The sequence below is a fragment of the Myripristis murdjan genome, chromosome 20 (genome assembly GCF_902150065.1).
Source record: "Myripristis murdjan chromosome 20, fMyrMur1.1, whole genome shotgun sequence".
NCBI lineage: Eukaryota > Metazoa > Chordata > Actinopteri > Holocentriformes > Holocentridae > Myripristis > Myripristis murdjan.
In genome coordinates this window covers 591989-617782 of record NC_043999.1, presented here as the reverse complement: position 1 = coordinate 617782, position 25794 = coordinate 591989, and the positions used below count along the sequence as shown (strand labels likewise).

The window sequence follows — 25794 nt, the reverse complement described above, 5'->3', positions numbered from 1 at the left end:
GGATTTTAGCTGTTGGTATTGGAGGAATTGGTCTCTCCCAACCCCATACCTCTGGATAAGTGTATTGAATGATATGAATTGGTTGTTTTCAAATAAGTGGTGAAGGTGAGTGATTCCTTTTTGTTGCCATGATGGAAAGTGAACAGAGGTGTTGTACAGCTGGAAGTCCGGATTGTGCCAAATCGGGGTGAACCTACATGGTGCTAGTGTTGATTTGGTGATTTTGTGGGCTTTCCACCAGGCTGTCAGAGTTGAGGAGATTGTGATGTTCTTGTAGTAGTCTTGTGTCTTGATTAATTGTGGTAGAAATGGGAGGTCTGTGAGTGAAGTGGTTTTACATTTATTTTGTTCTATCTGTAACCATGGTGTACTGTAATTATCTTTATGGATCCATTTGAGTAAGTATTGTAGCTGATTTGACAAGAAGTAATGAAGGAAATTTGGTGCTTCTAGGCCGCCCTGTGACTTTGTGCTCTGTAATGTTGAAAGTGAAATTCTAGGTTTTTTATTTTTCCAGTAGAATTGAGTTGTTAATGAGTTTATTGTTTGAAACCAGTTGTCAGTGGGGGTAATGGGGAGTAATGAAAATAGGTAATTAATTTGTGGAAGGGTTTTCATTTTAACTGTAGCAATGCGTCCAATAAGTGTAAGTGGTAGCTTGGTCCAGCGTTTAAAATCATCTTCTATATTTTTCAGCAGAGGGGTGTAGTTGAGGTTAAACAACTCTGACAGCCTGGAGGAAATATTAATTCCTAAGTATTTGATATTACCAATGTGGAGTGGGAGAGAGGGATCTTGGGCTGCAGAATCCCAGGCATTTTCGGTCAAAGGTAGAATAGTGGATTTGTTCCAGTTTATTTTATAGTGTGAGATTGTGGAGAAGTTGTTGATTATTTTGAATGTTTCTTGTAGTGATGTGAAGGGATCTTGTAGGTGTAATAATAAATCATCCGCATATAAGCTAAGTTTATGTTCTGAATTAGTATATTGTATTCCTTTGATTTTATTGTTTTGTCGTATGGCTGTGGCAAGTGGTTCAATGAAAACTGCAAATAGAGATGGAGAGAGTGGACATCCTTGTCTGGTTCCCTGGTGGAGTGTGAAGCTTGGTGAAGTGATCCCGTTTGTGGTAACTGTGGCCCTAGGTGAAGTGTATAGTGTTTTAATCCAGTGGATGAATGACTCTCCAAAGCCAAACCTGTGGAGCATGGAAAATAAAAAAACCCAGTTTACTTTGTCAAAAGCTTTTTCTGCGTCCAGTGATACAATTATGGTTTTATTGTGTTTTTGCTGTGATGTATTGATCAAATTGAAAAGTTTACGAATATTGTCTGAAGCATGTCTGTTTTTGATGAAGCCTGTCTGGTCAGGATGGATTATAAGTGGGAGGACTGTTTCTATTCTGGTTGCCAATGTTTTTGTAATGATTTTGAGGTCTGTATTAATTAGTGAGAGGGGGCGGTAGCTGGAAGGGTGGGCTGGGTCCTTATTGGGTTTTAAGAGTAATGTCATTACGGCGGTGTTCATGTGGGTGGGTATAATGGAGGTCGTTTTAATTTCTGTAGTTACTCTGAAGAATAGTGGTGATAGTATGTTCCAAAAATGTTTATAGAATTCTGCAGGAAATCCGTCTGGTCCGGGTGATTTATTGTTTGGCATTTTGAGTAGAGCTTTATGTAGTTCTTCGAGGCTGAGTGGTGAATCTAAAAAGCGGGCTAAATCTGATGGTATTGTTGGTAGGTCCAGATTACTTAAAAAAGTGTCTATTTCTGTTTGACTGGGATTGTAATCTGAGGAATAAAGGTTGCTGTAAAATTTGTGAAATGTATTATTGATTTCTTGCGGATTATAGGTGATTGTACCTGTGGAATCGAGTATAGATGGAATTATTGCTTTTTCTTTTTTATGTTGTAATAGATTAGCCAAATATTTACTTGATTTATTACTGTACTGAAAGTTTTCATGTTTGAGCTGTTGAATAATGAATTGTGTTTTCTTGTATATAATGCTTTCCAATTGGGTTTTAAGTTGAGCTAATTCATTTTGTTTTTGTTCACAGGGATTGCTGATTAGTTGGTGTGTTAGATGTTTGATTTTTATTTCTAAGCTAGTTTCTTGTTCCTGTTGCTGACGTTTCTTATGTGATGAATATGAAATTATTATTCCTCTGATAACTGTTTTTCCTGTTTCCCATAAGAGTGATGGTGAGATCTCTGGAGAGTCATTCATCTCCAGAAAGGATGCCCACTCTTTCTGTATTAATGTGATAAAATCTGGATCCTCCAAGAGTGATGTATTGAAGCGCCATCTTGTGGGAGACTTGATATGTGTTTGAGTTTTTATTGATAGGGAAACTGGAGCGTGATCACTGATTATGATTGGATGGATTGTGTTTCCTTCGATGTGCTGGGTAAGTGAATTGCTTACAAGAAAGAAGTCGATTCTGGAGGAAGATTGATGGAAAGAGGAAAAATATGAGTATTGTCTGGATGATGGATTTTTCATTCTCCAACTATCGCCAAGTCCAAGTCATTCTCCAACTATCGCCAAGTCCAAGATACATATGTTTTTCAGTAACATGCATAAATGAAGTTGTGGTCTGTCTGTTTATTGAATAAGACATGCACACGCGCACACACACAGACATACACAGAGAGACACACAGAGAGAGGGACAGACAGATACACAGAGGGAGAGAACGTGTGAGATTTAACAGGTGTAATTGGCTGGAATAACATAAAAATACTAGAACTAAAAAGTTACTGCAGCGGAGTATGGCATCTGAACGTAACATGACACACTCATAACGTTGATACATTTAGTTTATTTATCTTATTTTAACAACAACAACAACAACAACAACAACAACGGAGGATCTGCAAAATGGCTCAGTCCAAGAGAAAATGTCGCCAATGTCACCTCAGTTATGGGTACATACCCTCTCCCAGCAATCCACAACTGCCAATGTGTCTGTTGTGTGAACTGGTGTTCAGTAATGAGGCCATGAAACCCTCTTGTCTGAGGGAACACCTCACGAAAATCCACCCGGACAAGGCGAACAAGGAGCGGCCGTTCTTCCAGGCCCTCAAAGAAAAACATGGCAGGAGCAAGATCACCAGTATTTTCGCTAGATCTGCCAACCAAAATCATCATACAACATCTCCCTGATGATAGCAAAATCTGGGACATCATTCACAGTTGGAGAGAACTTGATCATCCCTGCCATAAAAGAAGTTCTCTCAACTGTGATGGAACGTGATCCCACACAAGTTGTTTGAGCTCTCTCTCTCAGCAATGATAGTGTCACACAAAGTAAAAGAGATGAATGTGAAGAAGCTGGCATATAGCCACCAAGCGCAGGGCTCTCACTAACGGTGCCACGGCACATCATGATGAGGCATCATGAAAACCCTCTATTAGGGCTCACAAAATTGGACTATATTTTCTTTTGCTTCTTCCACAAATCATTTCTCTGAAAACTGTGCTGTTATAGGCTGTTCTAGTCAAGTAAATGTTGTTATGCTGTTCTTGTTCTCCGTTCTGAAATAAACCCTTTTTTTTCCATCATTCTGATTGGCTGCTGTTTAATCCACAGTTTCTGATTGGCTGCGGCTAGTAATTAAGCAACACCTCAATTAAGATTGTTTGTCAAAATTGTCAATTTGTAAAGTGCAGGGTGTTTTTTTTTTGTTTTTTTTATCAAAAATTATACTAATTATAAGTACAAAACAAGATAATAATCAATTAATATTAAGGAAAGTACATGATATTTAATGGGGAGCGGTAAGCAACCTGAATAATATACAGGGGGGCGCTGGCCCAGAAAAGGTTGAGAACCACTGGCGTAGAGCCACAATTCCTCTGCATTGGAAGGAGCGAATTTAAGTAAAAACACCTCCTGAGCAGAGACCCAGAACACTTTGGGGTGATTATATTCTAAAGCCTCAAGATCCCCCAGGTGGAGCTGATGGGCGTGGCCTGTCATAACCCAGATAAGCAGCAGAGAGAGGCTGGAGAGACGTACAATATACAAGGGTTTGTAGGAGAGTACAGGGAGTAGTCTACAGCTGTGTCACCAGTTCCTCTGTTTGACCCTGTGTGCCTAATGAAATGTTGAAAGACATAAATGAAGCAGGCGTGGGGATTTCATGCTGGAGAGCAGGCACAGTCGTGTCAGAAACGTCAGAAACAAGAATTTCCTGACATGAATATCAGCCCGACAATAACATAATGATGATAAGACTGAACAAGACAGAACAACACACATCATCACCACACACCAGAGCGTTACACGATCCCATGAAAAGGGGAGGTGTGGCAACATGTGAGGACTTATGCCACCACTACCCACACTACAAAACATCAACTTTTGCCTTCACAATAAAAGTGCAGCAGTAGAAATTAAGACCTAAACCTGTGCAGCCCACATGGAGGCCAAATGGAAAGTCTCATTTAAATGCAGAGGGGAACTTTCAACATAATTATCATGCCAACTTTTAGTATTTATCATCGGATCACAGGAAAACAAACCGTCATGCTGTTACTCTGAAAAGTCGTCTTCTTGTTTGGGCCTCTGAAAGTGAAAGTGTGAATGCAGCTTTAGACTCCATGTAGACACGACAGAGACGAGCAGGAGGTGAGTGTTATTCCAACATTATTATTGTTATAATCTGACTGGAAAGGTCTGTCAATCAGCTGTGAGTCTGTGGACAAGCTGGACAATACACACTGTTTGAGTTAGACACTTTTCCTCTGGTTATTCAGGCAGTCTGGCTGGGGAGCGAATCTCATTATTACATAATGTCTACAAAATATTTAGGAAAGGTAAAGAGATGTAGGAAAAGTCAACCTTGTAAGACACACCTAAAGATCCATTTATATTCTTTGGCTTTTAACTTTTCTTAGCCTGTTTTCATCTTTTAACTTGTTCCATTGTCATTTTTATTTGATGGCCTCTGCAAAGTCCTGATTTTACCGTCATCTGTCTGTACTGTCCGTATGTACTACAATAATATTTTGTCTGTGTATTTTATTGTGTTTGTGAAGCACTTTGGTGCAAAAGGATGACATTGTGTGTGTGTGTGTGTGTGTGTGTGTGTGTGTGTGTGTATCCAGAAGATGAGTGTGTGTGTGGAGGAAGAGGAAGGCAGAGCAGCGTCTCCAGTGTCCAGCTGTGTGTCTATGAAGAGTGACCGATCTAAACATCATCCTCCAGCCTTCAGTGGTGAACCTGCACCTTCAGGCACAAAGTAAGATGACGTCACTGCGTCAGAAGGAATGTCTATGGATACAGAGACAGAAGATAAAACTGCTGAGATTAATGAGATTTATTTTAAAAACATGTGTCCTCCTATTGCAGAATGATCACTGGCATAAAGATAAAACTCACGTTGAAATGTTGTTGAATCTCTTGGGGTTAAAATAAGACTTTTCACTGTTACTTATAACTGAATGTTTCTACTTGAGAAAAAGCAGCCTTACCTCTAGAGCTCAGACGTCTGTATCTGTCCCGATCACACGGCACGTCAGTCCAGACCAAGCCAGTACCTCATGATAGGAGGACAAATTGTCATTAAGTGTAATGTTTTCTGTCTTATGTGGTTTTTTTTTTGTGATCAAATTTTATTTTATTTTTCCTTTTTCAAGAAAAAGCATGACGCATGTATCTTATACTTTCAGAAAACAAAGAAAACCAAACAAGACACACAACGAATAAATAAAATATGAGCAGACAGGCAAAAAGACAGACAGGAGAGAAAGTGTGGAGGTTTCCACCGTGTGGCCACCAATTTCTTTGAGGCTGTAAGACCAGCTAACAATCCTTGTTTTTTGCCAAGCCTAGATTAGATACATGGTTCAGAAAGATTACATCCGGTGAACAAGGCAACAAGCACTTTGCTGCTGCCGAGTTCACACATTACTGTGACACCAGCGAGTTTAGGGCGCCAAGTTTTTATTGCACTTAGAGTAACGTAATGAGTGGAGTTTCCGTCAACTCGAGTAATGCGTGTGTGTGTGTGTGTGTGTGTGTGTGTGTGTGTGCCCTACCCTCATTCACAGAGGCACAGGAGAGGAGAGAATCTAATGTGACCGTACTGGTATACAGGTTTTCATTAGGGTTACAGCAGAGTAGTCAGTGGCAGAGTAGGGCGGGTCTTTGCAAAACATTCCACCATCATCCATTGCAAAAGAAAATCTGCTGCTGGTATTTCTAAGATGGTAAATTAGCTGTTGAGGCGAGTTGATTGAATGTTATTTTGTTATTGCCTGTCATTCCAGATGTCTAACCTGAATAATAATCAAATGGGGACCTTTGAGTGGCAAGTTTGAGAACCCTAGCCGTTAAGCAACAACTAGACGAGACTGTCTCATCCCTGAATGATTTAGGCCACTTGATTTTTCTAGCAGAGCCTCTCAGACTTTGTTCAGCTTACCACAACACATGAGAAACTGTGTCAATCATAGATATCTATAATAAAGGCTAGATGTCTTACGGCGGAGTATCTAACGTCATCACCGGTCGGCCATCTTACCACAGGCAAGCTCTCTGGGCGGAATCTGTGGTACCTGAGGCAAGGTGAGTGATCTGCACAAAAGTAAATACTCTTATCTCGCTGAAATCTTGACGGATTTACAAACGGTTTGGTTTCTTACAAACGTTATTAACGTGGCTACAAGCATAGTTGTGTAAGGCTGAGACCACCAGCTTTAACTTGTTAAAAAAGTTTGTTAAAAACATCTTACATTATGATTCCTACAGGAAATTGCTGAGTGAAGATGGCAGACTTTGTGCAGCCTACGGAGGCTCTAATCGCCGTTGTGTTGAAACCAGAGCCCGGTGACCGGTAACCCTTAACCATCTGGTGGGGTTCATAATTAATATTTACCAGTCGCAACGCTAAGTCACACAAAGTTTCAGCAAATGCTTGTATTGTTTTCAGTTTGTCAATCCTTATCATGTAAGAAATATTATTTACTATTATTGATTTCACAATGTTTTTGGGTCATTTCTTATCTCTGTCCTCCATGTGTATACCTCCACTGTAGTCTAGTTCTCTCTAAAGGCTGGGGATTTCAACATGCAGCATTTCTTGATGTATATTTGTAAAGGTAAATCTTGTACCTATTTTTTTTATTGCAAATAAATGTCACATTTATAAAATATTACTAATATAATACAGTATTTTGAATTATTACTTGTTTAAACTAAATATAATAATTCAAATTATTTTTTATCATATTAGTAATATTCCTATTATAAAAGTATACATATCTCATGTTGCCATTCTGTACTCTGAGTTTTAGTAGCTCATACATTAATTTGACATAAATACCTCGTGTGTGTGAATATTCATTGCACCTATCTGAAGTCCAATGGGGAAATAAATAGGTGATCCCAAACGTTTGACCAGAAGTGTAACATAATTATTCATAAGTGCAGTGTTATAACTACACCTCTGACGTTTATAACAAACCAAACCATTTGAAAATCGGTAGAAAATTGAGCAAGTAATGGTTATTTAAAAACTAATGCACCACTACTACAATGTTATGGGTGAGCGAGCTGACTGTGGCAAGATGGCCGCCAGTGCGGACGTGCGACCCCATTGGCCAGCAGCGTGGACAAGACATCTAGCCTTTATTATAGATATCTATGGTGTCAACTACCATCCCTTGTCAAAATCATTGAGAACCTGCAGGTTCATTAGTAATCAAACTTGTGAACACTAAAACAGTGAGGTGTTTTTCTGTCAGTTGTTGTTTTTGACTTATTTGTCATCATTATCCAAAGGATGTGCGTGAGAACTGCGGAAACGTTTATATGCCTCTACAACTTTCACTTCCCCAAAAAGGCACCGACTGGGATTTTACTTCCAATAGCTTTCCGAATTGTTTTCTGAAATCGGTGTTTTTGATGATGGGATCTTAAGCACTTTTGTGAAGAAGCCTTTCATCATAATTTATGGCATTTTGACTGGTCCAGAATATCCTAAATTAATGATGTGGAATCAGCCTGGAAATTATTTTATGTTTAAATAACCTTTATGTTTTCTTCCTTAATATCATAAATAAACATGCACCACTCCGCAAATTCAGAGTGAAAGGCCGTGACAATCCCTGGTTTTCCCCTCAGCTGTCCAGTCTGTTGAGAGAGAGAAATGTAGCCTGGTCTAAGGCCAGGAGCTCCAAGTCAGAGGCTGACTGGTTGACCTTTTGGCAGCTTACCTCCCGTGTTCAAGAGGCCAAATCTGAGTACTGCCTGTCTAATGGCGCTTTTCCACTAGTACCTACTCGGCTTGACTCGGCTCGCCTCGACATGGTTTGGGTGGTTTTCCATTACAATTGAGTCCCAAGCTGCCCAAGCTCCTGTCCTGGAAAAGAGAAACAAAGAACATCAAGACCGCTTATGGTGGGACACTCAGGCCGATATATGGTATTGTTAAAACAGGATATCTATACTAAAAAACACCTATACAAACCACACTGCACTCACACCCACACACACAAACAGAACAGAATAAACCTAAATTAATTGGATGGCAATGAAAACAAAACTAATGTTACAAAATATTAATGTGGAAAACAACCAAAATAAACTTAGTACAAAAACTCAGCTGTGGGCGGGGAACAGGAAGCAACCCAACAGCTGGGAAATCAAACCAACTAAACAAAAGAAAATGATAACCAATAACCTATGACCCATTAAACCAAACAACAAGAAAAAGGCAATCAGTTCAACCAAAAAAAATGAAAATGTTAACAAATAACCTATAACCAATTAACCAATTAAACCAAATAAACAAGAAAAAGCAGCATATGAAGCAGCAGTGGAAGACGGAGCGGCCGCACCGGAGCTGGAAGCTTTGGACAGTCGTCCCTCAGGATGCCCAGCTGGCGACCCACATCACCGGGGTGCAGTGCAGCCCCGCACGGAGAGCAGAGGAAGAGGGGAAGCCACAACCAGTGGCCTCACAACTACCGCAGAACAGAGAGCAGGACAAGCGTTAACATACGGCTAACAGAGCAAAATAGATATATAAAAAAAACAAACAGCAAGCTTACCGGAGCGAAGTGAGCTTAACACACAGGTCAACACACACAATTATCGTCTTGCGATGAGGAAGAGCAGACGCCACACTTCTTAAAGCCCCTCCAAAACTGCACGCCAAGTCGCCAACAGTGGACCCCACTGCAAAGCGAAAAATCAAGGCTGCTGTCACACCATGATACCCTATAAAAGGACGAGCATAACAGTCCCATGCCTACCTTCATGTCCCACGGATGGTACACACAAACACCGGAGCACACCAACAAAGCCTTCACCAGTTGAATGCCAGCTAACTATGAGCACGCCGGTGAAAGCAGGACCAGTAAGTCAGAGTGGGACCGCCTCGCAATCAGGCCCGAATGGCTGGAAATTGGGAACAGCTGATGCTAATTAAGGTGAGGCGCAGCAGCGCTCAACCTGCCACATTCGCCATTTTCCGACTTTGCCAACTTCAGTGATGATCAATGTGCATGGTCACTGTTGCCGTTTTTTTTTTTTTTTTTTTTTTAAATGCCGGCTTTGGTTTTTGCGCAGGAGTTGCTCTCATGTGACGTCACTCCCTGTCCAATCAGTGGCCTTCACAGTGTTTAGGTCACATTTTAGGCTCGACTCAGCTCGCTTGGAACCCCGGCCGAGTAGGTACTAAAATGGGACCTGGTACCAGGTACTACCATGTAATAGAAAACCAAGTAAACCAAGTAGAGTCCAGCCGTATCCAGCCGAGTAGGTACTAGTGGACAAGCGCCATTATACACTCAAAATATCAAGCGCAAGTACAGATGTATGCAAAATGAGACATAACATATATCCCACACGCTTAAGCATTCAATCAAACCAGTTGTGATGAGGGTATTTCAGTCAGGCCACCGAGCTCAAATACCTACAACATGCTAATGTTTAGGCGTATAAACAGGCTTATACTAACAAGGCTAAGTAGGTTTAGCCACCAACCAAAGCTACTTTGCTCCCTAGTTAGCATGCTTCCTTCTCATTCACAACCATTCTCTAGCTTCCCTGGGTGTCTCTGACATGGCCTTATCTGCCTCTTTCTAACTCCTTCCACGAACCATAGCATCAGGTCTGGCATTAAATTTTGGGACACTTTCCCTCGGAATAACCAACTGCTGCTCTAATACCTTCCCTCCTAGTAATTTCTCCCTCACCTGTACCCTCGTACCTTCTTTCCTATTTAGAAAGTGGGTACTAGGGTACCCATTTTAGAAATGGCTGCTGATGGACACCTAAGTCATCTTAGTGACGACAGAGGAAACTACTGAAATGCTACATCATGCATGATCTCCACAGTGCCCTTAATCCACGATGGGTGGCTGTGTGCACTGTTGACCCATGAAGCTACACAATTCACTACTTTCTAATCAGTTTTGATGAATTTCTTGCAACTCCACAGAGAGAGGAAGAGGAGCAGTGTTAAGGAGCAGCTGTTCTGCTCTGCTTTGTGTCAGGAGGTCCTGAGGGATCCAGTCTCCACCAGCTGTGGACACTGGTTCTGCAGACAGTGCATCACCTCAGACTGGGACCAGTTTGGTTCATCAGGAGACTCTGCCTGTCCCCAGTGTGGAGAAAGATCCAGAACAAGACCTGGACTGCAAACACCCAGTCAAACCAGCCCAGTGGACGGCGGTCTGCAGGAGGTTTTAGACGAGCATAAGATCAGTCTGAGGAGGAGATATGAATTTGTGACAGAAGGAAATGCTGCAGCAGGAAGTGGAACCCCCCTCAACAGGATCTACACTGAGCTCTACATCACACAGGGACGGAAGGAAGGGGTTAATACCCAACATGAGGTGTGGCAGCTGGAGACAACATCCATGATGGAGACCCTCCATGACACTCCAATCAAGTGCCAGGACATCTTTAAACCCTTACTTGGCCAAGACACACACATCAGAGTAGTTGTGACGCAGGGCGTTGCTGGCATTGGAAAAACCTTCTCAGTGCAGAAGTTCAGTCTGGACTGGGCAGAGGGCTTGGAAAACCAACATGTCAGTCTTGTGGTTCTGCTTTCGTTCCGGGAGCTGAACTTGATCAAAGATGAGCGCTACAGTCTTCTCCAGCTGCTCCGTGTTTTCCATCCAACATTACAGACGGTCACAGCAGAGAAGCTCGCCGTCTGTAAAGTCGTGTTCATCTTTGACGGCCTGGATGAAAGCAGGTTTTTATTGGATTTCCAGAACAATGAGGTTGTGTCTGATGTCACACAGACGTCATCAGTAGACGTGCTGTTGACAAACCTCATCAAGGGGAATCTGCTTCCCTCGGCTCTCCTCTGGATAACTTCCAGACCTGCAGTGGCCAGTCAGATCCCTCCTACATGTGTCGACAGGGTAACAGAAGTCCAAGGGTTCACTGACCTCCAGAAGGAGGAGTACTTCAGGAGAAGGTCCAGTGATGAGGAGCTGTGCAGCAGAATCATCTCACACATCAAGGCCTCCAGGAGCCTCCACATCATGTGCCACATCCCAGTCTTCTGCTGGATCACTGCTACAGTTCTGGAGCACATGTTGACTGCAGACCAGAGAGGAGAGCTGCCCAAGAGCCTGACTGACATGTACTCACACTTCCTGCTGGTTCAGACACAGTGGAAGAAGCACAAGTACGATGAGAGACATGACAGGAGTCAGCAGGAGCTGATGGAGACTGACAGGGAAGTTCTTCTGAAGCTGGGCAGGCTGGCATTTGAACATCTGGAGAAAGGCAACCTGATGTTCTACCAAGAAGACCTGGAGGAGTGTGGTCTTGATGTCAGAGAGGCTTCGGTGTACTCAGGAGTGTGCACAGAGATCTTCAAAACCGAGTGTGTGCTCTTCCAGAGAAAAGTCTACTGCTTTGTTCATCTGAGCATTCAGGAGTTTCTCGCTGCAGTCTACATCTTCCACTGCTACATCAACAGGGACATGGAGACTCTGGAGACATTCATTGGAAACAGCTGGGATGATGAAGACAGTGAATCATCAATGGATGATGACTCCAGTTATTTTTATGAAGGCATCTTCGTTAGATATACAAACTCTAAGATTCTGGACACATTTCTGGGAAAAGACTGGGGTAGATATGGATGCAGTGGACAATCCCTGGATGCCTTGCTGAAGGCAGCAATGTTCAGAGCCCTGGACAGTAAAAATGGCCACTTGGACCTCTTTGTCCGTTTCCTTCATGGCCTCTCACTGGAGTCCAACCAGAGGCTCTTAGGAGGCCTGCTGGGTCAGACAGAGAGCAGACCAGAAGATATCCAGAGAGCCATCAACAACATGAAGGAGATGAACACTTTCAGTGTCTCTCCTGACAGAAGCATAAACATCTTCCACTGTTTGATGGAGATGAACGACCTCTCAGTACATCAGGACATCCAAGAGTTCCTGAAGTCAGAGAACAGATCAGAGAAGAAACTCTCTGAGATCCACTGCTCAGCTCTGGCCTACATGCTGCAGATGTCAGAGGAGGTTCTGGATGTGTTGGACCTGAAGACGTACAACACATCATTGGAGGGACGACAGAGACTGATCCCAGCTGTGAGGAACTGCAGGAAGGCTCGGTTAGTCCTGATGTGAAAACAGACATTATACAACAATGCAGAGCTGTATTCATACTTGATACCATCAGAATTACAATGAATATATTGTTCATCAAACATACAATAGACAATAGCAAATCATAATACAGCCTCAGGAGTTTCCATAGAAACCAGATTTTTTGACAGTATGTTTACTTTTAGTTATTTGTTGGCATTCTCCACTAAGTGTTTGTGGATGTGTTAAGACCATCCAATTAAAGTGAAAAACAGTTAAGAACAGTCAGAGGTCTACAGCCTATCAATGTAACACCTACATTCATCTACTTATTATTTGCATCAGACATATTAACCATTTGGGTTTTATATTAAACCTGTAATCACAGACTGTGTGACTGTGGACTGTCAGAGACTCACTGTGAAGTCCTGGCCTCGGCTCTGAAGTCCAACCCCTCCCACCTGACAGAGCTGGACCTGAGTCACAACTACCTGCAGGATTCAGGAGTGAAGCTGCTGCCTGCTGGACTGGAGAGTCCAAACTGCAGACTGAAGACTCTGAGGTCAGTTCATGACTCTTACTTTTTCAAATACATATTTTAAGAGAGAAGGGTTTGCTTTTGTCTGCAAATACTGGCTGGAAGATGAGGTGACTAAAAATAATGCACCAGTCTTCAGCACAAACCATCTGAATGGCTGTCTTGTACTTTCAGACTTGACAGGTGTGAATTGACAGAGAGCAGCTGTGCTTCTCTGGCCTGGGCTCTGAAGTCCAACCCCCATCTGACAGAGCTGGACCTGAGTGAGAACCAGCTGCAGGATTCAGGAGTGGAGCTGCTGTCTGCTGGACTGGAGAGTCCAAACTGCAGACTGAAGACTCTGAGGTCACAATTATTTAGTCCTGTGCTGACATATGTATGATATGAATATTATATTAATATTTCAATGACATTTGCTGACATCTGTATAATGGAAGTATTAATATCATCAATACTGTTTCAACGGTCAAGTGTGCTCACAAGACCAGCATTTCCCTAATACTGGGATAGGACCAACCATATCTACTTATTTTGCCTAATCATCGCCAATGCAGGGAATAATTTCCTCTATAAATGCATGCTCTTTCTCTTCATTCAGACTGAGGTCTTGCAGCTTGTCGGGGAGTTGCTGTGCTTCTCTGGCCTCGGCTCTGAAGTCCAACCCCCATCTGACAGAGCTGGACCTGAGGGGAAATGATCCAATGGACGAGACAGTGGAACTGCTACTTGATCTGGTGGAGAGTCCAAACTGTGGACTGAATACTCTGAGGTCAGTAGACGGGTGGAGTCAGTCCATGTTGACAAGCTTCATTAGCTGGTCTCAGGTAGTGGAAGCTGTTATTCTGAACACAGTTAGCAGCCAAATGAACCACTGAACCCTGTTTGTCCATGTTGGCTTGAGATAAGGAGCTCCCTGTCTGGTTTGAGATGCATTTTCCCAGGAAATCTCCAAATTTTTCAGTGGTACAGTTCTTACAATGGAACTTAGAGTTGGAGTAAGCAGCCAGGTAGACAATTTCAGTTTTGAAACACACCCAGCATCAGCCAGAGGTGTGTTGTTGTCTTGTGTTTTGAATTGACCTGGAGATGATGATGATGATGATGATGATGACGATGATGACCATGATGATGATGATGATGTGTTCTTCTCTACAGGGTGAACGATAAAGAAACCGTGATCCCAGCTGACAGCCTTAGAGGATGTGAGTACAGAAACAGTATAAACACGCTGCTTATAGTGATAGCTATATCTGTCTATATATCTGCTTCTGGTAATGATGATAAAAAGACCTTGAAGTGGTTTTTAATGCAAAGAGAAGAGCCTCTTCACTTCAAGTGTGGCTGCAGGTCTGAGAGCCGTGAGCTCAGTGTGTTCACTGCTGTTCATTAACATGGACGCTGCGCTACACAGCTGTTCACTTGTGCTGTGAACACAGCTGCAGTCTGGATGTGCTGCAGCTCTGACTGACAGCTGATGAAGTGAGTCTCAGTAAATGAGGATTTCTGATGTGTGCTGTGTGTCTTCTCCCCATCAGATGCCCATCATCTCACACTGGATCGAAACACAGCGAACAGAAAACTCCGTCTGTCTGAAGACAACAGAGAGGTGGAGAGGGTGTCTGAGCAGCAGTTGTATCCTGATCATCCAGACAGATTTGACCCGGAGCCTCAGGTTCTGTGTAGAGAGGGTTTGACTGGGCGATGTTACTGGGAGGTCCAGTGGAACGGGCAGGTTGATATAGCCATGACTTACAGAGGAATCAGAAGAAGTGGAGATGATTCATGGCTTGGATTCAGTGAGCAGTCCTGGAGTCTCACCTGCTCTGATTTCAACGACGTAAGGAGTGACAGATACTCTGCCAGCCACAACAGTGAGTTCACCAACATCTCTGTCCGTCCCCGTGGATCTGACAGAGTAGCAGTGTATCTGGACTGCTCTGCTGGAACTCTGTCCTTCTACAGAGTCTCTTCTGACAGACTGAGACTCCTCCACACCTTCAGCTCCACCTTCACTGAGCCTCTCTACCCTGGGTTTGGGTTTGGGTTCTGGTCTCCTTGTTCTCATTTGGTTCTGCTGTGAGTTTCTGAGAAACAAAGACTTGCTTGAAAATGTTTTGGACCATCTGTATCAGCGTGTTGGTTGTTAATCAGCTGGAGTGGAGGCTGCAAAAAGTCTTGAGCTGTCATGTTCTTAAAATGTTCAAGAATTAAAATTTTCATGTTGTCAAAAAGCTGATTGACAGTATTGATCCTGAATTCGCACAGACATGAATGTCTTGTCTGATTAGACCGTGTGCCACAGTGAGCAGAGAGGCTGCAGGTTTTCATTCCAACCAAAAACTCCACCAGCTGATTTCACTGATCACCTCCAAGCAGAGAGGAGGGACTAAACCTGCAGCCTCTCGGCTCACTCTGGATTAGACCAATCCTGCTGACTGCAGACGTCACTGAAGCCTGTACCCTCTCTCTGATTGGCTGGGTTTTGAGTGACTATATCTATTGATTGGAACATTTCATTGGCAGCCATGCATTCCTTCCCAAAGGCTTGTTTTTCTGTGTTTTCTTTTTTTTTTTAATTGTCTGTTAATCTTTTATTTTTCTTATTTTTCTTTTTTTTTTTAATTATCCCAGTGACCTGAGCAATGTTTTGTCAGACTTCAGAAAAAGTTTCCTGTTGGTTGGTAATGCAATTTAAGCCCCTCCCTCTTTCCTGGTTGGCTGTTTATTACGATCTGTAGTGATTACAAAGTCGCTCTGATGTGACTGATGGCTTGTTGGAAGTGGGACAAACAGTCATACTGAATGTTAATATTGTCTGAAAGTGTCATTGAAGCCTCTTGTGATCATCTCTATTGATTCTGAAACCACACACAGAGATATGTGGCAGCTCATTGGAACAGAGTGTCTGATTGGTTAGTGATGTCACTGAAGCCCCTCCTCCTGTCATAACGGTTATATTGTTATGCTGTGTGTTTGCCCGGTCAGCCTGAGGTCAGTGACGTCTTGTTGGACTGCTGGAACCACTTTACAACAAGACTGCCCTCAGGAATCAGTGTTTACACTTAGGTTATTGATTAGGTTGGAAACACTTTATAAGTCATTACCAAACAATGATAAAGACGTTATAACACAGTTTTCATAGATCGATGCAGATTCACTATGTCAAGGTCACGTTTCTGCTGCATCCGTTCTGTTCAGTCTCAGGTGTTTATCTTGTACCTTCATCAGTCAGCCATCCTTGGTGTCTGTTGTTCACCGACTTCATTCACCTCTAATGTCTTATAACAGCTCATGAATGATTTATAAAGTGTTTGTAACCCCATTAATAACCTAATTATAAACCACTCATGAAACTAAGGGTAGTACCTTACTGTCTTCATCTGCTGATACCGACTGAGAAAAACTAAACCACTGAAGAAAAAGTCTTTAAATGTCCAGTTTTGTTTTGTTCGTTATCAAGTTGCCTTTGAATTCATCAGGTCACCGAGGAATTTGTTACTCTTTTGTTTGTGCAATTTCATCATTTTTCATTTCGTTTTTTCAATTCATGTTTTTGTAATCTCATCTGAATTTGATACTTTAACTAAATACAGCTTTTTTAACATAATTTCTGTCACTCATTACCTGGTATGAGTTGTAGCTGTTTTTTAGTAATACCAAGTTCTAGGTGTTACTTGTGTCTGTTTAATATCAGTAAAAAATCACAACATTTACATACAGATATCTCTACATTAAATTAGAAGCATTATTGTGATTACCATGTTGGTTTCTTATTGGAATAAAGTAATAAATGACACATTACTCTTAACTTTTCTTACGGGTGATGGATTTCTTATTTACTCACTTTATTCCTCCCTGAGAAATTAGGTTCAGAGCTTTGGATTGTGCTCTCTGCCTTCACTGACCAATAAATCGCGCAGTTCTCAGCGCATACGACCAGCAGAGGTCGTCTAAATCAGGGTTTCTCAATCAGTGGGCTGCAGCCCTAGAGTGTCCGTCCACTGGGCCGTCAGAGTCGTGCACAACTCCACTTTAACAAACCTGCAAGTTGTTCTAAATCAGTTCTGGACCCGACCCGCTAAAGCAAGAGCCACAGCCCGACCCGAACCCGCTGTCACACACATCGCTTCACATCCTGTTGGAGAGGTTTGTCTTTAACTTCAGTTCAGCTGAGCAGAGAAGCTGCAGACACTTTGACGATGTGCTCATCACTTCATCCTGCTGATGATGATCAGTGTGTCTTTGATTGCGGTCAGTCTAACCAGTGACTGCCTTTGTTTTTGTTTGTTTGTTTTGTTTTTAACCTGCCAGATGCTGGTCAAGGAGGCATTGGCAGTGACTGGGGACGACCTGTTTTATGGATCTGGACCTGTAAGGATTCTGATTGCTGCACAGGTATAAAAATAGATTTAGTAGTGACTGTAATTATTCGAACTTTACACTGATTTAATGACTTTCTAGTATTTCATTTCATATGAAAAACAAGTATTAGAGTTTGTGTGAAATATGTTTTTCTCTTGGGTCCTGAGACGTCGTGATGGCCTTAGGGTGGAAAAGGTTGAGAACGTCTCGCTGCCTTCTGGACTTCCCTGCTCTCTTTCAGGCCGATGCACTGACATAATTGAGCCAGACGAGAGCGAGCCCACCGTCATGTGACCGTCAGGGACCACCATGTGACCAGAGGACCTGATGTGACGCCCCGTCACATCAGGACAGGAAGCCTCGATATAACATGAACATTACAGAGGGAACTACGACCTGTTTAATTTCCTAACTTTAATTCTAAGTAGCAGATAATACATAATTGAAACTAAATAATACCAAGATTTTTTTTTATTAAAATAAAAATACAATCATTTCTTGCAACTGCATTGTGTGTTTTCAAGAAAATAGCCACTATAGATGAAACACACTGACTTTTTGGAAAGTCAGCCTAAACTGCCCAAGATTCTCAATGCTGTCTTGAAATTATTTTTTGGGATGGTGGTGATTCTGGTGAATTTTGTTCTTGTTTACAGACAATTCTGGGAAGGGAGTATGACGCCCCCTGCTGTCTCTGTGAGAAATTTAACTTGGTGGAAAAAGAAAAAAACAAAGAAAGAAAAAGAAAAATGAAGTGCCCTTAGCCAGGCTGCAGACTTTACAAGGAGGTGGGTCAAAGAGCCATTATCTTTGTCAAAAATATGTTCTACAGTTTGTTTTGCAGTCAATTATCATTTTATTTCATATTTTTAAATGAACTATTGATATTCACTCTGACTGTGTGCACTTTGTTTAAAAAAACACCTGCACCAACCGGTGATCTACTATTATGGTTTCTCTGAAGATAAAAGCAGAACCAATTACAATAAAAACTGTTAATAAAAATAATTTTGTGAGTCTCCATTTAAAGATGACAAGGCACGCTGCACTAATCACATCAAATTAATGAAATAAACTAAAAAGGCTGAGTCTAATGAAACACCACACTGAGGATTAGCCTGCGCTGCCCTCTACTGGTCTAAAAGCTGCACAGACGACAGGACTTTGAGCTGAAGTCATAAAGAAAACAAAGACCGGCAGCTACAGGAAGATTTGAAAACCTGAAAAACTCAAAAGCTCCGTTCATTTTGAGGCGCTGGTCTGAAATGATAAAATCATCAAGACAGATTCTCTGATAGCTGATCTCATTCTCAGTGAATCTGCTGCTGTCTTGTGTAGTTTTAGATGTCAGACTTTGTTTTCCTGCCTTCTGCAGAAACCATCTTCAGAGTCATCTGCTGTGGAAACCGTCTGCCACAGTCTGGAGAAACACCTGAGCAGGTGATCCATGGCCGGCAGCAGCTCTGTGGTTTGTGGAGAGGCTCTGACGTTCAGGCCCGGCTCGGCTCTTCCTCCCCTGGAGTCTGCTGGACGTCCAGAGGACAGCGTGGAAACCTTCACCGCTCACGTCTCCATACCCCGTCTTCCTCCCTCAAACATCAGGCATGCAGCCATGACACAGTTAATAACAGATTTTCACTTTTCACAGTGAAACCAAAAGAGAAAATCAGCTTCATGAGACTGAAGACTTTCCCAGCTCAAATTAAACACACAGCTCCTGCCGTCACACACTTTCTATTTCTGTTTCTGTGAAATGACAGAGCGCCAGGAGAGACTCAGATCTGCATAAAAACATAGAAACAAACTCTGTAAATATGCATTGTGTGTTCACAGCATGAATAAAAAACAGGATTAAAACAACACACTGTGCTGCAGTCAGGTTCAGGTCAAACATCAGGACCAGAAAGTTGTGATGTTCCACAAAACTCAGTGAAACCCAGGTGGAGAAAACACACGCCACCTGGCGGGAAGCGTGAGACCGAGGGCCGGCCGTGATGTAGTGACGCTCCTGACCACCAGGGGGCTCCACAAGCAGCGTGTGAACTCCAGGGGTCAGGGTCAGGAGCTCCGCCCCCTTTAATAAGACATGAGCTCCCCTGAAAGCAGCAGCTGGCTCATCTTGAGAGTAATTTGCACATCCGCTGAGGAACTAAGTTATACAGGATAACAAAAGGTTGCCCGACCTGCATCAGGAAGTGCCTCAAACAGTTTGAGATGCTCAGGGTTCACACCTACACTGCTGAACCCACAAAAAGCATCGCAGTGAGCTCGGAGCTGAGCCTGAGGGCCGCGCTCTCAGTTTACTGGTTGGTGTTTGTTCCAGCCCTCACCTGAGCTCACAACCTCAGCCAGGTGACCGACAGAATCAGAGCGCATGAACAAGTGGCGGAAAGGTGTAGAGCCACAACTCCTCTGCATTGGAAGGAGCGAATTTAAGTAAAAACACCTCCTGAGCAGACCCAGAAGACTTTGGGGTGATTATATTATAAAACCTCAAGACCCCCCAGGTGGAGCTGATGGGCGTGGCCTGCCATAACCCAGATAAGCAGCAGAAAGAGGCTGGAGAGACGTAAAATATACAAGGGTTTGTAGGAGAGTACAGGGAATACAGCTCTGTCATCACTTCCTTTTTTTGACCCTGTGTGCCTACAGTGAAATGTTGAAAGACATAAACGAAGCCGGCGTGGGGATTTCGTGCTAGAGAGCAGGCACAGTCGTGTCAGAAACGTCAGAAACAAGAATTCCCAAACATGAATATCAGCCCGACAATAACATAATGATGATAAGACTGAACAAGACAGAACAACACACATCATCACCACAAACCAGAGCGTCACATGATCCCATGAAAAGGGATCATGTGACGTATCAACTTTTGCCTTCACAATAAAAGTGCAACAGTAGAAATAAAGAGCTAAACCTGTGCAGCCCACATGGAGGCCAAATGGAAAGTCTCATTTAAATGCAGAGGGGAACTTTCAACATAATTATCATGCCAACTTTTAGTATTTATCATCGGATCACAGGAAAACAAACCGTCATGCTGTTACTCTGAAAAGTCGTCTTCTTGTTTGGGCCTCTGAAAGTGAAAGTGTGAACGCAGCTTTAGACTCCATGTAGACATGACAGAGACGAGCAGGAGGTGAGTGTTATTCCAACATTATTATTGTTATAATCTGACTGTAAAGGTCTGTCAATCAGCTGTGAGTCTGTGGACAAGCTGGACAATACACACTGTTTGAGTTAGACACTTTTCCTCTGTTTATTCAGGCAGTCTGGCTGGGGAGCGAATCTCATTATTACATAATGTCTAAAAAATATTTAGGAAAGGTAAAGAGATGTAGGAAAAGTCAACCTTATAAGACGCACCTAAAGACCCTTTTACATTCTTTGGCTTTTAATTTTTCTTAGCCTGTTTTCATCTTTGAACTTGTTCCATTGTCATTTTTATTTGATGGCCTCTGCAAAGTCCTGATTTTACCGCCATCTGTCTGTACTGCCTGTATGTACTACAATAATATTTTGTCTGTGTATTTTATTGTGTTTGAGAAGCACTTTGGTGCAAAAGGATGACATTGTGTGTGTGTGTGTGTGTGTGTGTGTGTGTGTGCGTGCGTGCGTGCGTGCGTGCGTGCGTGCGTGCGTGCGTGCGTGCGTGCGTGTGTGTGTGTGTATCCAGAAGATGAGTGTGTGTGTGGAGGAAGAGGAGGGCAGAGCAGCGTCTCCAGTGTCCAGCTGTGTGTCTATGAAGAGTGATCGATCTAAACATCTTCCTCCATACTTCAGTGCTGAACCTGCACCTTCAGACACAAAGTAAGACGACGTCACTATGTCAGAAGGAATGTGATGACAGGAGACAGAAGATGAAACTCTGCTGAGATTAATGAGATTTATTTTAAAAACATCTCCTCCTATTGCAAAATGATCACTGGCATAAAACTCATGTTGAAATGTTGAATCTCTTGGGGTTAAAATAAGATTATACTAACTGAATGTTTCTACTTGAGAAAAAGCAGCCTTAGCTCTAGAGCTCGGACGTCTGTCTCCGTCCCGATCACACGGCACGTCAGTCCAGACCAAGCCAGAACCTCATAATAGGAAGACAATTTTTTTTTACTATTTTACTGCAGGTTTTCACATCATCAATTATTGCTTACATTCATTATGTAATTCATCCTGCTACATTTATACATTTTTACAGGCCGTGCACCTACAAGACAAAACAAAAATGGACAAAGTACAATAAATAGATAAAAGAAATAAAAACTACTGATGCGAGACAAAGCAACAACAGTACAGAAACAAAAAGAAACAATAACAATACCCATAAAAAATAAAATAAAAAACAAAAGTGGGAGTGAAGGGGAGGGGGTGGATAGGGGATTAGGTTGCGGGGGTTGAGTTGTAATCTTGCAGTACTTTGGTTTTACAGTTTTACTGATCCACTCCTTCTATTTCCATGACCAATTTACTCCAATTTCTTTTGAATTCCTCCTCTTCTATTTCTCAATTTATAAGTTATTCTTTCTATTTCCCTGATCTCTTCAACTATTTTTTCCCAAGACTTAACAGATGGTGGTTTCACATTTAGCCACTTTAGCGTGATTTGTTTTAATGCTGCTATACGTATTATTGAATACAGATATTTATCTCCTTCCTTCTTAATTTCACTTGGGATGAATAGGATATTTGGCGGTTGTAATAATTTCTTTAACTTATATATGGGTCATTCCATGTCATTTCACCAAATTTTCAGGACATCCCACGCACTTGGGTCTCAAAAAATTCTTAAAAAAATCACCAGTTGTTCCTTATTTATCCAATAGACAAACTGTAAAATTTTAGTTTGCTCGGATGGATTCTTTTTGAGATATGGCCAATTTAGTGAGGGGGGTATGTGTCGATTTTGGTGATATTTTCGCGAGTCCTTATTTTTCCAACTTTTCCAGGTGTCAGTATCTCAGGAACTACACCACATAGGAAACTGAAATTTGGTACGGAAGGGACAAGGAACAAGGAACAACTGGTGAATTTTTCAGAATTTTTTGAGACCCAAGTGCGTTGGCCATTTGTTGAAATGACATGGAATGACCCATATGCTTGTGATTCTCCTCTGAATTACACCCCAAAATTCTTTCAGCGCTGGACAAGAAATAAAAAAAATATGTGCATGACTGGCTTCAATGCATGATTTCTGTTTGTCCGCATATTCTCACTGCTTTTATTGCTGCTTCCCAGCTGTCCTCCAACCTCTGCTGTCCCAGCCCGGGACAGAGGCAGCTGAACAAGACATTGTACATCCTGTCTTCAAAACAAAAGCACCACTCTCATTCATATTATTGAATGGCTTTAGGCCTTTCACTGTGTAACCAAGATGGCAAGGACTGCAAGTGAGAAGTGTCCAGCGTTCCACATTCAATGTATTGGCCATAAGTGCACCATCTAGGTACTGATAGCACACTGCTATCTGCTGCACTGTTGGACTTGTCAGTGTGAACACACTTACACACTCAAAATATCAAGCGTAAGTACAGATGTTTGCAAAATGAGACATAAAATATTTCCACATGCTTAAGCATGCAATCAAACCAGTTGTGATGAGGGTATTTTGGTCAGGCCACCGAGCTCAAATACCTACAACATGCTAATGTGTAGGCGTATAACCAGGCTTATACTAACAAGGCTAAGTAGGTTTAGCCACCAACCAACGCTGCTTTGTTCCCCAGTTAGCATGCTTCCTTCTCATCCACAGCCACTCTCTAGCTTCCCTGGGTGTCTCTGACACGGCCTTATCTGCCTCCTTCAAACTCCTTCCACGAACCATAGCATCAGGTCTGGCATTAAATTTTGGGACACTTTCCCTAGGAATAACCAACTGCTGCTCTAATACCTTCCTTCCTAGTAATTTCTCCCTCACCTTTACCCCAGTACCCTCTTTCCTATTTAGAAAGAGGGTACTAGGGTACCCATCTTAGAAATGGCTGCTGATGGACACCGAAGTCATCTTAGTGAAGACAGAGCAAACTACTGAAATGCTACATCATGCATGATCTCCACAGTGCCCTTTATCCACGATGGGTGGCTGTGTGCACTGTTGCTCCATGAAGCTACAAAATTCACTACTTTCTAATCAGTTTTGATGAATTTCTTGTAACTCCACAGAGAGAGGAAGAGGAGCAGTGAGGCTGTGGAGGAGCAGCTGTCCTGCTGTGCTTTGTGTCAGGAGGTCCTGAGGGATCCAGTCTCCACCAGCTGTGGACACTGGTTCTGCAGACAGTGCATCACCTCAGACTGGGACCAGTCTGGTTCATCAGGAGACTCTGCCTGTCCTCAGTGTGGAGAAAGATCCAGAACAAGACCTGGACTGCAGACACCCAGTCAAACCAGCACAGTGGACGGCAGTCTGCAGGAGGTTTTAGACGAGCATAAGATCAGTCTGAGGAGGAGATGTGAATTTGTGACAGAAGGAACTGCTGCAGCAGGAAGTGGAACCCCCCTCAACAGGATCTACACTGAGCTCTACATCACACAGGGACGGAGGGAAGGGGTTAATACCCAACATGAGGTGTGGCAGCTGGAGACAATATCCAAGATGGAGATCCTCCATGACACTCCAATCAGGCGCCAGGACATCTTTAAACCCTTACCTGGCCAAGACACACACATCAGAGTAGTTGTGACGCAGGGCGTTGCTGGCATTGGAAAAACCTTCTCAGTGCAGAAGTTCACTCTGGACTGGGCAGAGGGCTTGGAAAACCAACATGTCAGTCTTGTGGTTCTGCTTTCGTTCCGGGAGCTGAACTTGATCAAAGATGAGCGCTACAGTCTTCTCCAGCTGCTCCGTGTTTTCCATCCAACATTACAGACGGTCACAGCAGAGAAGCTCGCCGTCTGTGAAGTGGTGTTCATCTTTGACGGCCTGGATGAAAGCAGGTTTTTATTGGATTTCCAGAACAATGAGGTCGTGTCTGATGTCACACAGACATCATCAGTAGACGTGCTGTTGACAAACCTCATCAAGGGGAATCTGCTTCCCTCGGCTCTCCTCTGGATAACTTCCAGGCCTGCGGCAGCCAATCAGATCCCTCCTACATGTGTCGACAGGGTAACAGAAGTGCGAGGGTTCACTGACCTCCAGAAGGAGGAGTACTTCAGGAGGAGATCCAGTGATGAGGAGCTGTGCAGCAGAATCATCTCACACATCAAGGCGTCCAGGAGCCTCCACATCATGTGCCACATCCCAGTCTTCTGCTGGATCACTGCTACAGTTCTGGAGCACATGTTGACTACAGACCAGAGAGGAGAGCTGCCCAAGAGCCTGACTGACATGTACTCACACTTCCTGCTGGTTCAGACACAGAGGAAGAAGCACAAGTATGATGAGAGACGTGACAGGAGTCAGCAGGAGCTGATGGAGACTGACAGGGAAGTTCTTCTGAAGCTGGGCAGGCTGGCGTTTGAACATCTGGAGAAAGGCAACCTGATGTTCTACCAAGAAGACCTGGAGGAGTGTGGTCTTGACATCAGAGAGGCCTCGGTGTACTCAGGAGTGTGCACAGAGATCTTCAAAACCGAGTGTGTGCTCTTCCAGAGAAAAGTCTACTGCTTTGTTCATCTGAGCATTCAGGAGTTTCTCGCTGCAGTCTACATCTTCCACTGCTACACCAACAGGGACATGGAGACACTGGAGATGGATGATGACACCAGTTATTTTTATGATGGCATCTTTGTTAGATATGCAAACTCTAAGATTCTGGACACATTTCTGGGAAAAGACTGGGGTAGATATGGATGCAGTGGACAATCCCTGGATGCCTTGCTGAAGGCAGCAATGTTCAGAGCCTTCGTCAGTAAAAATGGCCACCTGGACCTCTTTGTCCGCTTCCTTCATGGCCTCTCACTGGAGTCTAACCAGAGGCTCTTAGGAGGCCTGCTGGGTCAGACAGAGAGCAGACCAGAAGACATCCAGAGAGCCATCAACAACCTGAAGGAGATGAATACTTTCAATGTCTCTCCTGACAGAAGCATCAACATCTTCCACTGTTTGATGGAGATGAAGGACCTCTCAGTACATCAGGACATCCAAGAGTTCCTGAAGTCAGAGAACAGATCAGAGAAGGAACTGTCTGAGATCCACTGCTCAGCTCTGGCCTACATGCTGCAAACGTCAGAGGAGGTTCTGGATGTTTTGGACATGAAGGCGTACAACACATCAGCGGAGGGACGACGGAGACTGATCCCAGCTGTGAGGAACTGCAGTAAGGCTCGGTTAGTCCTGATGTGAAAACAGACATTATACAACAGCGCACAGTTGTATT

At 43.1% G+C, this 25794-nt stretch overlaps 1 protein-coding gene across 1 annotated transcript in view; it reads left to right on the top strand.

Annotated features, from left to right (window-relative positions):
* Positions 1-5142: 5142 nt before the first annotated feature.
* Positions 5143-25794, top strand: part of LOC115379166 (uncharacterized) — a 37264-nt gene continuing 16612 nt past the window's right edge. The window contains 12 exon segments of the mRNA XM_030079886.1: positions 5143-5249; positions 10458-12005; positions 12135-12602; positions 12965-13138; positions 13289-13459; positions 13713-13883; positions 14270-14316; positions 14650-15151; positions 20597-20618; positions 21156-21289; positions 23639-25166; positions 25236-25789. Coding sequence (XP_029935746.1) covers positions 5182-5249; positions 10458-12005; positions 12135-12602; positions 12965-13138; positions 13289-13459; positions 13713-13883; positions 14270-14316; positions 14650-15151; positions 20597-20618; positions 21156-21289; positions 23639-25166; positions 25236-25789 — 5387 coding nt within the window. The 5' untranslated portion in view covers positions 5143-5181.